Source organism: Rhinoraja longicauda, chromosome 1 (genome assembly GCF_053455715.1).
Source record: "Rhinoraja longicauda isolate Sanriku21f chromosome 1, sRhiLon1.1, whole genome shotgun sequence".
Lineage (NCBI taxonomy): Eukaryota > Metazoa > Chordata > Chondrichthyes > Rajiformes > Arhynchobatidae > Rhinoraja > Rhinoraja longicauda.
This window is the reverse complement of record NC_135953.1, coordinates 37,342,424-37,357,912: the sequence shown is the minus strand read 5'-3', so window position 1 is coordinate 37,357,912 and position 15,489 is coordinate 37,342,424. Positions and strand designations below refer to the sequence as shown.

General features: G+C 41.7%; 1 protein-coding gene across 1 annotated transcript in view; it reads left to right on the top strand.

Annotated features, from left to right (window-relative positions):
* dcaf12 (DDB1 and CUL4 associated factor 12) overlaps positions 1-15,489 on the top strand; it is a 72,692-nt gene that overhangs the window by 35,183 nt on the left and 22,020 nt on the right. Inside the window, exons 2-3 of the mRNA XM_078431682.1 lie at positions 7,211-7,465; positions 12,283-12,495. Coding sequence (XP_078287808.1) covers positions 7,211-7,465; positions 12,283-12,495 — 468 coding nt within the window. The remainder of the gene's footprint in view (positions 1-7,210; positions 7,466-12,282; positions 12,496-15,489) is intronic.

Sequence of the window (15,489 nt, the reverse complement as noted above, 5' to 3'; positions counted from 1 at the left end):
GTCGCCAATGTCAGATCCTCGCCTGGATCCGAATGTAATGAATACGATTCAAGGACACAACATAAACGCTTTGGTTTATTCTTCTGCCGTTCCTTTACATCCTGGCAACGTGTCCTCTGACCTTTCTGACTCGTGGGAACACGTGATACATTTAAATATGATGTCAGTTACCATGGCACCAGCATCTGCAGTTATTTGTTTCTATAATTTCTATATTGTCATCCTCAGAACTTCTTATGTGACCAGTTCCTACATCTCGATCGCCAGTTATGTTTAGTCCCACCAGTAGAACACAATGATATCATCCTCCCTCCAGATTCAATGTTCAATAACAGTGGTCTCTCAGCACCACCATTGACCAAGCCTCCAAGAATAAAATACATTTGTCTTGTTTGATTTTGGAAAAAGCTTGGACCAAAAATATACATAAATTATGCTACGGTATTATGGTAACAATTATAATCCAACACCTGCATCAACATCTCCCGAGATGCTGCCTGACCTGCTGAGTTACTCCAGCATTTTGTGAATAAATACCTGCATCAACATGTTTGGACTGTAATGTTTAACAGACATGTATTTGAAACTCTGAGATAAGGGCAACATGTAGAAAGATTTCAGGTGGTAATTTTTAAAAATATAAAGTTACTTTAATTGGATACAAAATCTTCAGATGCAATTTAAACATTGCTTCTGTTCACATAATTAAAGCAGGTAGCAAAACATAGAAGCTCAAAGCATTGCACTTTGCTCAAATATTGCCCAACTCGCCATTCTTCTCTTGCCCACTGAGCTGCATTACTCTTGAAATTTTTAATTTTTTGTTGATCCTTGTCAACTTTGACAAAAAGCGTAGAAATTTCTCCACATGAAGAACCTTTATTTATTAATTGGTCAACTGTTTCACTCCAAAGCCCTTTAAATATCAGCACCATCATAATAATTTTTTTAACTTTAGGTTTGTTATCACATGCACCAAGGTACAGTGAAAAGCTTTGTTTTGCACACGATCCAGATTATATATTATACATAAATACAACCAAGTCCAACTCAGTACAACACATAGAGCAAAGGGCAAGATAGAGTGCAGAGTATAATTTTCAGCATTGGGTGGTGGAGTGGTAGAGTTGCTGCCTTACAGTGCCAGAGACCCGGGTTTGATCCTGACTTCTGGTGTTTGTCTCTGCTGAGTTTGTGATATGCGTGGGTTTTCTCCGGGATTTCCAGTTTTCTCCCACACTTTAAAGATGCACAGGTTTGTAGGTTAATTGGCTTGGTATTGTAAATCGTTCCTGGTGTGTGTGACGTAGTGTTAATGAGCAGGGAATCGCTGGTCGGTGTGGACTCGGTGGGAAGAAGGGCCTGTTTCTGCGCTGTATCTCTAAAACAAACATTGTAGTGCACTAATTCCATGGACAAAGTCCAATGCTCGCATGGGGTAGAAATGAATCGTACAGTATCCAAGCTTATGGTAGACCGTTCAAAAGCCTAATAAGAAGGAAAGAAGCATTTTTCGAGTCTGGTGGTGCGCACATTCAAGTTTCTGTATCTTCTACCTAATGGAAGCGGGAGGAGGAATGGACCAGGTGGGACAAGTCTTTGATTATGTTGGCTGCTTTTCCATGGCAGCGGAGTGTAGATGGAGTCAATGTGGAGGGTCTGGACTGGATTAAATCTACAACTCGCTGCAATTTCTTGTGATCTTGGGCAGAGCTATTCTCAAACCAAGCTGTGATGCAACTCAACTGTATGCTTCCATTATGCATACACTTTTTCAGTATATTGCTTACTCTTTTTGGATTTTTAAATTAATTCAGAATTTTTTAATGGAAAAAAAAGGTGCAAATTAGTTTCTAATGTATTAACAGTGTCAGGAGGGGAGGGATGTGCGGTGGAGTGGAATTATTGGCAAACAGCCATTTATGCTCTGGTTTGTACTCTAAACAAAGAACAAATGGAAAATTACTTCAATGTCTTCGGCTGTTCACTCATGCCAAATTTTGGGGCCTCATTAATTGATGCAAATCTGAGTCAAATGTCCAGTTAGAGCATGTGACCATTTCCTTGACTAACAATATTACTACCAAAGTGTCTTAAAATTATTCAAACAATACAAGTTGGGTCACGATAGTCCAAATGGCATTCATAAGGATCCTTATCAAACTGCATTAAAACCATCACAAAGCTTTAGAAACATTCTGCTTGAATTAAATTGAATTTCTATGTGTGTAATGCCTTGAGTGCACGGAGCTTCTGGCAATATACATCACGTCTTCCTGGCTAATATATTTTGGAAAAAGTAGCAAAATAATTGGGAAATAGAGGTACAATGGGATAGAAAACATTCCAAACCAACTGTTGCAATACCAAATAAAGCTGGGCATAAGGAATCTGTTCTTTGAGAAAGGTGACAAAATCAAGTTTTGAACAATACAAATTTCAGATAAAAATCACTACAACCTTCAATTCATTCCAACTGCCACCATAAACGTGTAGAATAGTCTGCAATTCACATTTGCTGTAACTCGGCGATTTTCCTCGTATCATGGAAGTGCCTTCAGAGTCTCTCCAGGTCAGCTATGGGAGATGCACCAGGGCACGAAGGCTGAGCGGTAGCCGTGCAAAGCAAAGAATAGCAAAGCAAAGGTCGATGTGTCTGGATGGAGGCATCAGTGGAATGGGTCACTAATGTCCCTGCAGCAGCCTAAGGCTCGCTTTGATCAAATGCCACACCGTGCAGAATGAAACAGAGCTGTTATCTGAATAAGAGTCTGACGTAGGTGTCCTCCTCAACCAGGTGTTCCAGGGGTAAGTATAAGGCCAGGGAGATGGCATCAGCCGTGAACTTGTGACAGTAGGCAAACTGCTGTGGATCAGGATTGTTTGGTAGGCTGGATTTAATGTGTGCCATGACCAGTCTTTTGAAGCACGTCATGATGGTGAATGTCAAGGCTGCCAAACGGTAGTCATTAAGGCATGAGATTTTGCTTTTCTTTGGCACACCAGAATTATAGGGATCTCCTTGAAGCAGGTGGGTGCCTCAGAATGGAGTAGGGAGAGATTAAAGATGACCGTGAACCCTCATGCTAGATGGTCCACGGAGGTCCTAAGGATGCGGCCAGGCACTTTGTCTGGGCCAGTTGCTTTCCATGGGTTCACCCTCAGGAAGGCAAATCTAACTTTTGCAACAGTGACCCTGGGAAAAGGCACACATGAGTTTGACAGGACGAATGTCATCGCCCTGTTGGCCTTCTGCTCAGTGTGATCGTAGAATGCATTTAAGTTTAACAGAGATTATCACCAGCGATGCTGCCCGACTTAACTTTGCAGCAAGTTATAGAATTCGGGCCTTGCCACAGTCTGTGGGTGTCTGATTATCCTGGGACTCTGGTTTGTCCCGTATTGTCTCTTGGCATTTCTGATGGCTTTGTGAAGATTGTAGCAAGCTTTCTTGTACGGCTTAGGATCATGTGACTTGCATGCAGCAGTCTTGGCCACCTGGGAATGTACCTCATGGTTCATCCATAGTTTCCGGTTGTGGAACACTGCCTTCGGCACATACTCTTCTGCACACTTGCTGATGAAGTCAGTCATGACAAAGATATGATGTCATCTGCATCCGCAGACCAGCATTGAACAACTTTCCATTGCAAATCTTCTCGCTTCAGTTTTTGTTTGTGGACAAGGAGTGAAAGCACAGCTAGTTGATCAGATTTACCAAAATGTGGCCAGGGAATGGAGTGGTGGGTAATTTTTATGGCTGTGTAGCAGTGGTCGAGGGTATTCTGGTCCCTGGAGGGACAAGAGACATGCTGATAGTATTTTGGTATTATGCTTGTGGTTGGCATGCTTTAAGTCTCCGACTCTGATGACCAGAGCTTCAGGGTATTTTATCTCGAGGCTGCTGGTAGCAGAGTACAGTTCATTCAGAGCAAGCTTGATGGCCGCTTGGGGAGGGATGGAGACTGCTGTCAGGATAACGGAGGTAGTAGGGAAGACACTTCAGTGATATATACCAGGTCAAGGGAGCATGGTCTGAGCACCTCAGGATTCACAGGTGCAGGATTCCCTAAAGGTTAATTTGAATCGGTACTTCTGTAAAAGATAATTTTACCAATTACATCTTAACCCTACAACCAAATGCCACCTTTGGTTGTTCTTTCTTCATCCAGTCTTGCAGTCTACAATTGTATAATTTGCAGTGTTATATCCAAAATTATTTTGAGTCAATAGCGTTTAGTTGTCAAGTGTTTAAATAGGATGGTGGGTATATGCAACAAGCTACCAGAAGGATATAGTCGAGGCAGAAACTACAACAGCATTTAAAAGACACTTTGATGGGTACATGGATGGAAATGGTTAAGAGGGATATGGACCAATGTGGGCAAATGAGACAAACTAAGATGGGGGCATCTTGGTCAGCATTTGATGAGTTGGACTTAGTCCTTATTTCCGTGCGGGTTTTGACTCTATGAAAACAAAACAATGAAATTCTTTCTTGCAGCAGCATTTTAGTTCAATTTAGTTTATTGTCACTTGTACAGAGGTTACAGTAGAAAGCTTTTGTTGCGTGGATCCATTTACAGTGTATGATTCATAGTACATGATAAAGGAATAACGTTTAGTGCAAGGTAAAACCAGCAAAGACTGATCAAGGATAGTCCGAGGGTCTTCGGGTGCCGGGAGTCAAAGTAAGGACAGATCTGAAAGAAGATCATAACTAATTTAGCTGTAGGAATAGTTTTCAGTGTGGAGCGACTGTAATATAAGTTTGTAGATCGTCTGTGGCTAGTACGCAAATTGTCGCCTGTGATGGGCGCCATCTTGGAACCATCTGTAAATACAGGTCTATAAATAGTCCTCATAGATAACAACATAACAAACAAAAAACATTCACTAAATTCTCTGAGAGCAAAAAAAGCTCAATGTCCCTGGTGCAACCAAGACAGGTTATAGCTTAATTAGCATTTGGAGTGTTCAATAGCCAGATGGATGTTGGGGGAAAAACTGCTCCTGAACCTGCAGTTGGAGGTTTTCAGATTCCTATACCAACTTTCTCATGGCAGGAGTGAAATGAGAGTGTGGCCAGGGTGATGTGGATCCTTGATGTGCTGACTGCCTTTTTGAGGCATCATCTCTATTCAATCCCTTTGGTGATAAGAAGGTCAATACCTGTGACTAGGGTCCAGAGGAGGTTTATGAGAATGATCCTGGGGATGATTGGGTTAATGTATGATGAGCGTTTGACGGTTCCAGGCCTGTACTTGAAGGATGTTTAGAAGGATGAGGGGGAACCTCATTGAAACTGACTGAATAATGAAAGGGCTGGATAGAGAGGATGTGGAGAGTATGTTTCCATTAGTGGGGAAAGTCTAGGACCAGAGGGCCCAGCCTCGGAATAAAAGAACATACATTTAGACAGGAGATAAGGAGGAATTTCTTTAATCAGAGGGGTGATGAATCTGAAATTTATTGCCACAGGCGGCTGAGGAGGCCAAGTCATTGAGTATTTTTAAAGCAAATTTTATAGATTGACTGGTTCTTGATTTGTAAGGGTTTCAAAGGTTCTGGGGAGAAGACAGAATGAAGTTGAGAGGGAAAGATAGATCAGCCATGATTGAATGGGAGTAGACTCAATGGGCCAAATGGCCTAATTCTGCTCAAATGATTTTTAAACTTTAGATGGACCAGGCAATGTCGACACCTTTTGTAATTTCTTTCATTCCTGCGCATTTGTCACCAGTCAACATGCTCTACGTACACCTGTAGAAGCTCAAGGGGGTATTTGTCAACATACCAAATCTCCTCAATTTTCTAAGGAAGTAGAGGCATTGATGGACTCCAAGATTGCATCAACTTGCTGGGCCCAGGATAGATCTTCAGATATATGCATGCTCAGGAACCTGACGTTGTGACTCTCCACCACCAATCCATCATGGAGGACAGATTCATGGATCCTCTGCCTCCCTTTTCTAGAGTCAACAATCAGCTGCTTGGTCTTGCTGATGTTGAGAGCAAGGTTGTCGTTCTATCACCGTTCAATCAGACGATACCCTGACTCATTATTACCTGCAATACATCCAACAACAGTCATGTCTGCAAATTTAAAGCTGGAGTTGGAACTGTGTCCGGCTACCGTCACAGGTATAGAATGAGTAAAGCTGGGGGCTGAGCACACAGCCTTGAGGTGCCCCTGTGCTGATGGTTATCGAGGAAGTGTTTTTGCTAATTTGTACTAATTGTGATCTGTTGATGAGCAAGTCGAAGATCCAGTTGTAAGGGATGCGCAGAGACCCAGTTCCTTGGGCTTGATAACACGCTTGGAAGGAATGATGGTGTGGAATGCCAAGCTGGAATCAATGAACAACAGCCTGATGTATATATTTTTTTAATTGTCCAAGTGGTCCAGTGCAGAGTGGAGAGCCATCGAGATTGCATCATCATGTGTTAGGCAAATAGTAGTAAGTCCAGGTTCTTGCAAAGGTAAGAGATGATAAGCACCATAATGAATCTCTCAAAGCATTTCATCATGGACATTAGTGCCACTGGTCAGTAATCATTGAGGCATGTCACATTGCTCTTCTTGGGCACTGGGATTACTGATGCCTTTTTAAAGCAGTTGGGAACCTCAGTGATGAGCAGATAAAGATGTCTGCAAAAGCTCCAGCCAGTTGATTCCTGTGCAGGTTTTGAGAACCCAATTAGGTACACCATCAGGTACTTTCCAAGGCTTCATCCTCATGAAGGATCTTCTGATGTTGGCCTTGATGACTGAGATTACAATACTATTGTAATGCGGGCTATGGAGGCCTGACATGGGCATTGTAATAAGTAATAAGGCATTGCAATAAGGTGTAAACCAAAGTATTTTTGTGATTATCCTTTTTGAAATGTTATCTTGTCATTTGCAGGAAGAGTGTGCACATCCATAAATTTTATAGCACATTTTCAATTGAGGTTGAATAGTCTTTGCACTTCTTGTTTAATGGCAGTTGATTTAAATTATTTCCAAGAATTTGGGGGAAAGTATGTGTTGAGAAAGTTATCACTCTACTTTGTTGTCACCTTGCAATTTTGAATCACAAAAGAATAGTGTTAACTTTGGTTTTTGCTTTAGAGTGAAAAGGTTACTTTTAAACAAAAAATGGCAATTTCACCAAAACAGTTGATTATACAAATCAACTAATTTATTGCTATATTCCTTCAACAGTGCAGCCAGGATCAAACACTCTGTAAGAAGAAGAAACTACCGCTTGTGAAGAAGTCCTTTGTCTGTTACCTCGCAGGTCAACAGATTAAGCTTCGGAATGAGCAGAGTTACCAACAAGCACTGCGTGGCTATGCAGCTCACAGACTACCTGCCCTTTTGAAGGAGGAAGAATTCCACTTTGGAACCTTGAACAAGGTGTTTGCATCCCAGTGGCTGAACCATCGGCAAGTAGTGTGTGGGACAAAATGCAATACGGTGAGTAGAACACTTTTAAACAATCTTGTATAGTTCCTTTGATTTAACGTGAAAATGTTTCACTTATCATTTATATGCTGATTTGACAACAGACAATAGGTGCAGGAGTTGGCCATTCGGCCCTTCGAGGCAGCCATTCAATGTGATCATGGCTGATCATTCACAATCAGTACCTCGTTCCTCCCCATACCCCCAGACTCTGCTATCTTTAAGAGCTCTATCTAGCTCCCGCTTGAAAGCATCCAGAGAATTGGCCTCCACTGCCTTCTGAGGCAGAGAATTCCACAGATTTACAACTCTCTGACTGAAAAAAAAATTGAAGATTAGAGATGGAGGTTGTACATTTTACACTTGGAACAGATGGGAAAGAACGTGGAAATGTTAAAATTTACATTCATCCAAATGATTTTGCAAATCAAGTACACCTTGAACTACCTTAAGTCTCTTTGGGTAGTCTGTAAATTAGTTTTTCTGTCCATGTTCCAAAGTAATCTTTGTAAATTTGTAGCATTTCTGAGGATTAAGTGGTAAGCCTGCATCATTTTATGGACAGGAAGCACTGGAGTAACTCATCCCTGGAAAATGTAGATAGTGACGTTTTGGGTTGCGACCCTTCACGCTGGGCAATCAGTTCCTTGTTTCCACATTACTTTGTTTCTACTTGCCACCTTGATGAAATAATGTCACAATCTGCAAGGCGAAAATAAAATGTGTTGGACTTCAATTTAAATATTTGTAAATTATTAACCAAGCATTGTAATATTGAATTACTTATGTTTCTCGAAGAATGCATCACTTTATAAATTAAACTACATCTACAATGCGTTTGCTTGTTTCACCAATCTACATCCTTCTGAAATCTTCTATCCAACTCATTTTTTGCTCTGTTGCCAAATTTTATATTGTCTGTGTCATCTGAGAGATCTCATATTAGAAGAAAAATATTTTTGTCATTTCTGGCTATCTTCTGTCCCTTAACAAATCATTTTGACAAGTTACCACATTTGAGCGCATTCATTTTACAAGTAGTTCTATATCACAATCACCTCTAATAACCTGGTCGCCTTGCAATTGCCAAGTTCATCCTTTAACTCTAATATCCTTTATGTGAAAAAAAACTTGCTTTGTGATTTCTTTCCTAAATGACTGTTTTTTTATTCTCCCTTTTTATGAACTTTGTCAGATCACAGAAGTATAAAAAGAGTTATAAAGGGGGTTATTGGACCCAGGCTGGTCTAAAATAGACTTTGGGTCATCAAACTTTCCAGCTTTGAATTATGGTCTAGCCAGTCAATCTTAGTTATTGCTCATTCAGATAATTACATATAATAAGGGTTTCTGTCTTCCCCTCCCTTCCAAGTAGTGCATTCCAGATATGTCCATTCATTGAGTGAAATGATTTTCGCTCGAATCCCATTTGACAAATATAAAGCAACACCAGTGAGATATTTTCTCCTACTAACTATAATTCTGTAGTCCTGCCAGAATCTTTGTACATCCTCTCTGCACCTGAGCTAGTGGTATTATGTTCTTCGTGTAGTAAAACTGCTACAGCTGTGGACTAACTAATCTTTTGTACTATTCTAACACTCTTTCCCCATTAGTGTATTTTATGTCTCCGACAATAGATGCAAGTATCCCATATGCTGCCTTATCTGCCATATATACCTCTACTGTTACCTTCGGGGCTTTGGTCCATTGCCCTGTAGCAAAAGGCTCTAAGTTCTCATCCAAGTACAATGTCTATATTACCTAGTGTTCTACAATTTATTTTGTGATCCCATGCCTTGTTTTGCCCTCTCCAAATGAATTACTTCACACTTCTCTATATTAAATTCAACTTGTCAATTTGTGCCCACCTTTAGTATATTCCTGTCAGATTTTTCTCTTCACCAAAAACCTCATTGCCAATTGAGAGTACGCTCAATTGTGGCCATTGTATTCAAATCATTTATAAATGCCATGAAAGATATAAGGAGCTAGAGCTGACCACCTTTGAATCTGCCGCGTACAGCCCTACAACTTGGAAAATTCTCAGCAAATTATTATTTGCTTTCTGTCAGTGAGCTAATTTATAATCCAATTTGCCACTTTCCCTTGCACCAAGTAGGATTTAAAAAAAATTAGTTTACCACATAAACCTTTGTTAATCCTTTACTAATATTCATGTATTATGTTTGGGTTTATGGAACAAGCTGCCGGAGGAGGTCATTAGGCAGGTACTATCATAACATAACATAACATAACTTAACATAACATAACAACACTTTATTGTCATTCGGCACAACACCGAACGAAATTTCAGCAGTCACAAGACACAGCAAAAAAGAAAAGAACACAGGACACCCGACCCCAACACAAACATCCATCACAGTGACTCCAAACACCCCCTCACTGTGATGGAGGCAACAAAACTTCCCCTCTCTTCCCCCCGCACCCACGGACAGGCAGCTTGACCCCTACCGAGGCAACCGACACGCACAGCCCCCACAAGAGGATGGAAGGCCCCGCGGCCGAGCCGCCCCGGGCACCGAAACGTCCCACGGCCGCACCGGGCGATGTTAAGTCCAGCGGCCGAGCCGCACCGGGCACTGAAACGTCCCGTGGCCGAGCCGCGCTGGCGATGTTAAGTCCAGCGGCCAAGCCGCGCCGGGCACTGAAATCTCCCGCGGCCGAGCCGCACCGGGCACTGAAACGTCCCGCAGCCGAGCCGCACCGGGCACTGAAACGTCCCGCGGCCGAGCCGCGCTGGCGATGTTAAGTCCAGCGGCCAAGCCGCACCGGGCACCGAAACGTCCTGCGGCCGAGCCGCGCTGGCGATGTTAAGTCCAGCGGCCAAGCCGCACCGGGCACCGAAACGTCCCGCGGCCGAGCTGCGCTGGCGATGTTAAGTCCAGCGGCCGGGCCGCACCGGGCACTGAAACGTCCCGCGGCCGAGCCGCGCTGGCGATGTTAAGTCCAGCGGCCAAGCCTCGCCGGGCACTGAAACGTCCCGCGGCCGCACCGGGCGATGTTAAGTCCAGCGGCCGAGCCGCACCAGGCACTGAAACGTCCCGCAGCTGTGCCGCGCCGGGCGATGGAAGGCCCCACGGGCGAGCTGCGCCCCGGCGAAGAGTCCTAATAAAAGAAAGGTTTCCCCCCGCCCCCCCCCACCCCACCCCCCCACACCCCACACCCCCACCACACATACACAGCCAAAAACAGAAACAAAAACCATCCCAACACCGACACAAACAAAAAAAAAGAAAAAAAGACAACAGACTGCCAGAGAGCCGCAGCCGTTAGGCGCAGCCAACTCCTCCCCAAACACCATTTAATAAACATTTTGACCGATACATGGATAAGATAGGTTTAAAGGGATATGGGCCAAACACAGCAGATGGGCCAAGTATAGATAGGGTATGTTGGTCAGCATGGGCAAGTTGGGCTGAAGCCCCTGACTCCATAACTCTATTTAAGAACATTCAAATAACAAATCCTCCAGTATTGTAATACAATGATTGCACTTTGGAGCATGGTCAAGGGTTCACTTAAAACCTTGATGTTTCAGGTGACAAATACCTGATGGCTTTCAACAGTGAATTGAAAAGTAGAGTATTTGTGTTCAACTTGTGTTGTTGTGGTCTTAACATTATAGAAAAAAAATTGCTCATTTCCCATGGAAGATGGTTAGCTGGATAGAGACCATCATCTGCACTTTCTTGCATCTCTAGATATCTCTTAGATTATGAAAGAGTTTGACATGGTACACATGGTGATTATTCCACGTAGAAGAAACCAAAAAAAATCTGGTGATTAGTCCAATTAGTAGAGACCAGGAACATAAAATTGTTAGATAGCCTAAAGAAGAGTCGCGACTTGAAACGTCACCCATCCTTTCCCCCCAGAGAAGCTGCCTGAAATGCTGAGTTACTCCAGCACTTTGTGTCTATCTTCGGTATATACCGACATCTGCAGTTTCTGTCTCCACCATAAAATTGTTATTTTGGTGTTTTCAAGAAAGACCTTTGTCAGAATGATTAGAACATGGAATTCACAACCACAGTAGTGGTGGTGGCCAATGTTTTACTGTATTCAGGTGAAAAATTCCCAATGAGAAAAGAATGGTATTTTATAATAGGTATTAGGTGGTGAAGATTGGGAAGAAGCTTATGAGGAAATCTGACAAGTCTTAAACAAGTCAGGTGTAGTTAAGTAAATTAACATGATATTCAAATTTAAACCTTTTGCTATAGATTTAACGCCAGATACCTATTAAAATATTGTGTAAAGAGTTAAGTTACTGCTTTGTTTTGCAGCTTGAAGATGTGGAATGGTGAATGATAAATCTTGAAATGTAATTCATCTGTCTAATATGTGGTCTATTATGATTGCATTACTGCCTGTTTATCTCAAGTTCCTTAATGCTTTACTTATTTGCTGATGGGCTCTAGATAACACTGATAATGCATGCATTTCTTATCCCTTTCCTCTTTGTCCTGAAACTGATGGGGAAATTTGGAGTCAACTATTTTGTAACATAAATAAAATATTGTGATTGAAACCTTCCCAGAAAAAGACAAGTGAGTCTTTAATGACAGTGTGATTATTTCATGTTTATGTATCTGAGACATGCTCTTTAAAAAAGTAATTCTGTTTATTTAATTATTTGGACTTAAATTCTTCAGCTGCCAGTGTATTTGAACTTGTGTTTCAAGATCAATGGTCCAGAATTTTGGCTGCTATTTTATGTAGAATTTTGATCAAATGTTTTTTTCCATTTAAAAAAAATCTAAGTCAAAACCTAGTGTCATTATATTTGGGTGTTGTTATTTCAGCTATTGGTGGTGGATGTTATGACTGGACAGATAACAAAAATTCCCATGCTGAAGGACCAAGAACAGCCCAGTGCCATCGTAGACCAACAAGGTTGTGGTATTCATGCCATTGAATTGAACCCTTCTCGCACCTTGTTAGCAACTGGAGGAGACAACCCAAACAGCATTGCTGTGTATCGACTGCCAACTCTGGACCCTGTTTGTGTGGGAGATGTAAGTTCTATAGCACCAGGGACTAATTGGAAAAAATAAATGAGATAATTGAACATCAGAATTAGGAATATAAATAACCAGCCTTATCTTGCAAGCAAGCTCTGGTTTACAAAAAAAAGACACCAAATACTGGATTAATTCAGCGAGTAAGGCGGCAGCATCCCAGGAGATTATGCACAGAAGACGTTTCGGCTCTGGACAGTTCTTCGGACAGATTGTGAGGTGGGGGAGGGATGGGAAGAGAGCGAGAAGCTGCTGTAGAAGAGGGGCGGGACAAAGCCTGTGAGTGAGAGGTCAATATAGGTGAAGGGGGCTTTTGATAGGTAGATGATTGGGCAAAGGCCAGAGATGAAAAGACAAAGTGTGAAGTAAGGATAGCAGAGTTGCAATTGTGAAGTCTGAGGAAGGTATGTAGGGGGAGGGGAGAAATGACAGCGGAGAGGGAGTGTGGTGGTGAAAGGAGGCGAGGTTTATTGGAGGTTACCTAACATGGGAGAATTCAATGTTCATACTGTTGGGTTGTCAGCTACCCAAGGGGAATACATGGTGCTATTCCTGTTCTAGCTTGCATAGGGTCTCATTCTGACAATGGAGGAAGCCCATGACTGAAAGGTCAGTATGGAAATGGGAAGAGGAGTTAAAATAGATAGCAGCTGAGAGATCCAGAGGCCTTCGCTCTTCTCTGTGCCCCACCTCGAGTTGTATCCATTTCTCCACTCCTCTCCTTCCACCTACATTCCTTCCTCACTTCATAATTTATCACTCTTCTATCCTTATTTCACACCTTTTGTCTTTTCATCTCTGGCCTTTGTCCAACCATTTGCCTATCATAAAACTCCCTCGCCTGTATCCATCTATCATTTGCCAGGCTTTGTCCTGCCCCTCTTTCAGCTTTCCTTTGTGGAGCCTTATCAAATGCCTTGCTAAAGTATGGACATAAAGCTGAGTAACTCAGTGGGTCAGGCAACATCTCTGGAGAACATGGATCGGTGATAGTTTGGGTTGGGACATTTCTTCCCCCTCACTATTCTGAGTCTGAGAAGGCACCTACCTAAAATGTTATCTATCCATGTTCTCCAGAGATGCTGCCTGACCTGTTGAGGTAATCCAGTATTTTGGATTTTTTTTTGTTGTAAGTTAGCATCTGCAGTTCCTTTTGTCTGCAGAAAGAATAGAGTGACATGAGACAGGGCCAGTCGCTCCCAAATGAATAGGGAAATAGCTAGAATCTGTTTTTGAGAAAGCATTTACTTAGAAGTGAATAGAATTAGACAGAGTCGACATGGATTCAGAAAAGGAAAATAATTTTTGACAGTTTTTAGATTGTGAGTAGCAGAACTAGCAATCAAGATCCAATTGATGGTGAATATTTACCTGGTAAATACCTGTTTTATGAAAACCTTTGGCAAGATGTACATGGGATTATTGAATTAAATAAAATAAAATGAGAGCATGTGAGACTGGAAAATATACCTGTATAAATTAAAGCTTAGTTTAAGAGTTGAGTTTAAGAGTTGAGTTTAAGAGTAGTGGTTGAGCATTGAGTTTAAGAGTAGTGGTGTCTTGCTCCAATTATGTAAGGGTCTGGTGAGACTGCACATGGAATATCGTATGACCTCCCTAGGGAAATGTGTATTTGTGATCAATAGGATGGAGGGTTTGTCATACTAGGAGAAATTAAGCGGACTGGGCTTATACTTTGCGGAGTTTGGGAGAATGAAAAGTCATCTTATAGGCATCCAAGGACAAGGTGGATGTGGGGAATGTTTCTCCTCCTGGTTGGGGTGATTAGAAGATGGGTCACAGTCTCAAACTAAATGTTGAGTTATTCAAGACTGAAGGTGAGAATTCTCTTCACCCAGAGGGTAATGAAATTCTCTACACGAGAGGGCTGTGAAGGCTCAGTTGCTGTGCAACACAGATCAATAGATGTTTAAGCATGGAAGATTAAGGGGAATGAAGTGCAGGAAAGTGGTGCTGAATTAAAAGATCAGCTGTCCTAAGCGGTCCCAAATTTAATCCGACCTTGTCCTTAAAACTGCCTTTGATTTGTCCAATTTTTATGAAGATTAAAGTCATATTTGATTGTTGTAGTACCTTTCTTGCAAGACCCCATTGTTGAAAGATTTATGTTCTCTTGCTGTGTAGCTACCATCAGAGGGCTCTGTAGACCACAACCTGTAACTTATTTCCATTACTATTTCTTAGCTCCATCTAAGCTAATTTTTACATCATGATCTACTGAATCAAAATCATTCCACACCGCAGATCTGATCTTCTGTTTTATTAACAACGTTTCATCACTTTTGTTTTTTCCTTTCAGCCTATCTGTTTGGATTATCAAGTACCCTAGAATATTTAGTTTCCAGCTATGGTCACTTTGTAACCATGTCTCCATATGTATGGCAATAATCTTACTGATCTGTATGCAAAAAAAAAATCACTACACATAATAAAAAGAATCATTAAACTATCGCTGTAATGGCTTTTAATTCATACCCATTTTGTGTCTGTTAGTGACATCAAATTATCTGTCAGTCTGAGAGAGCTGTGTGCCACACAAGGAGTTTTTAATTTTATATTTTTACTATTTTTAAACTTCTCTAACTCTTTGTCAACATTGCTTTCTCTGTCCCCTACACACTAGTTGTCATTGCCCATTTCACTGCCCTTTCCTACTGCTTTATCATTTGTCTTTAACTTCGTATATTGTCCCTTGCGAGAATGTTACTACCCCCTAACTGGCAATTATTTAGTCGATTTAACCCAATTTATATCCCAACCTATTTGTTTCACAGGCGAATGTTCGCTGCCCAATACACTTAATACTTATCCCATCAAGACAGCTGCTTCAATCCCTAGAAGTGGTGCCACGACCTATGCATTGGAACTATGTGAATTATAAATTCAACCCTAATTATAATAGCCTTGCGCCAATTTGCTCATGGGTTAGGTAGTTGATTCTGTTTTTTAATTTGGACTCTATAACTGTTC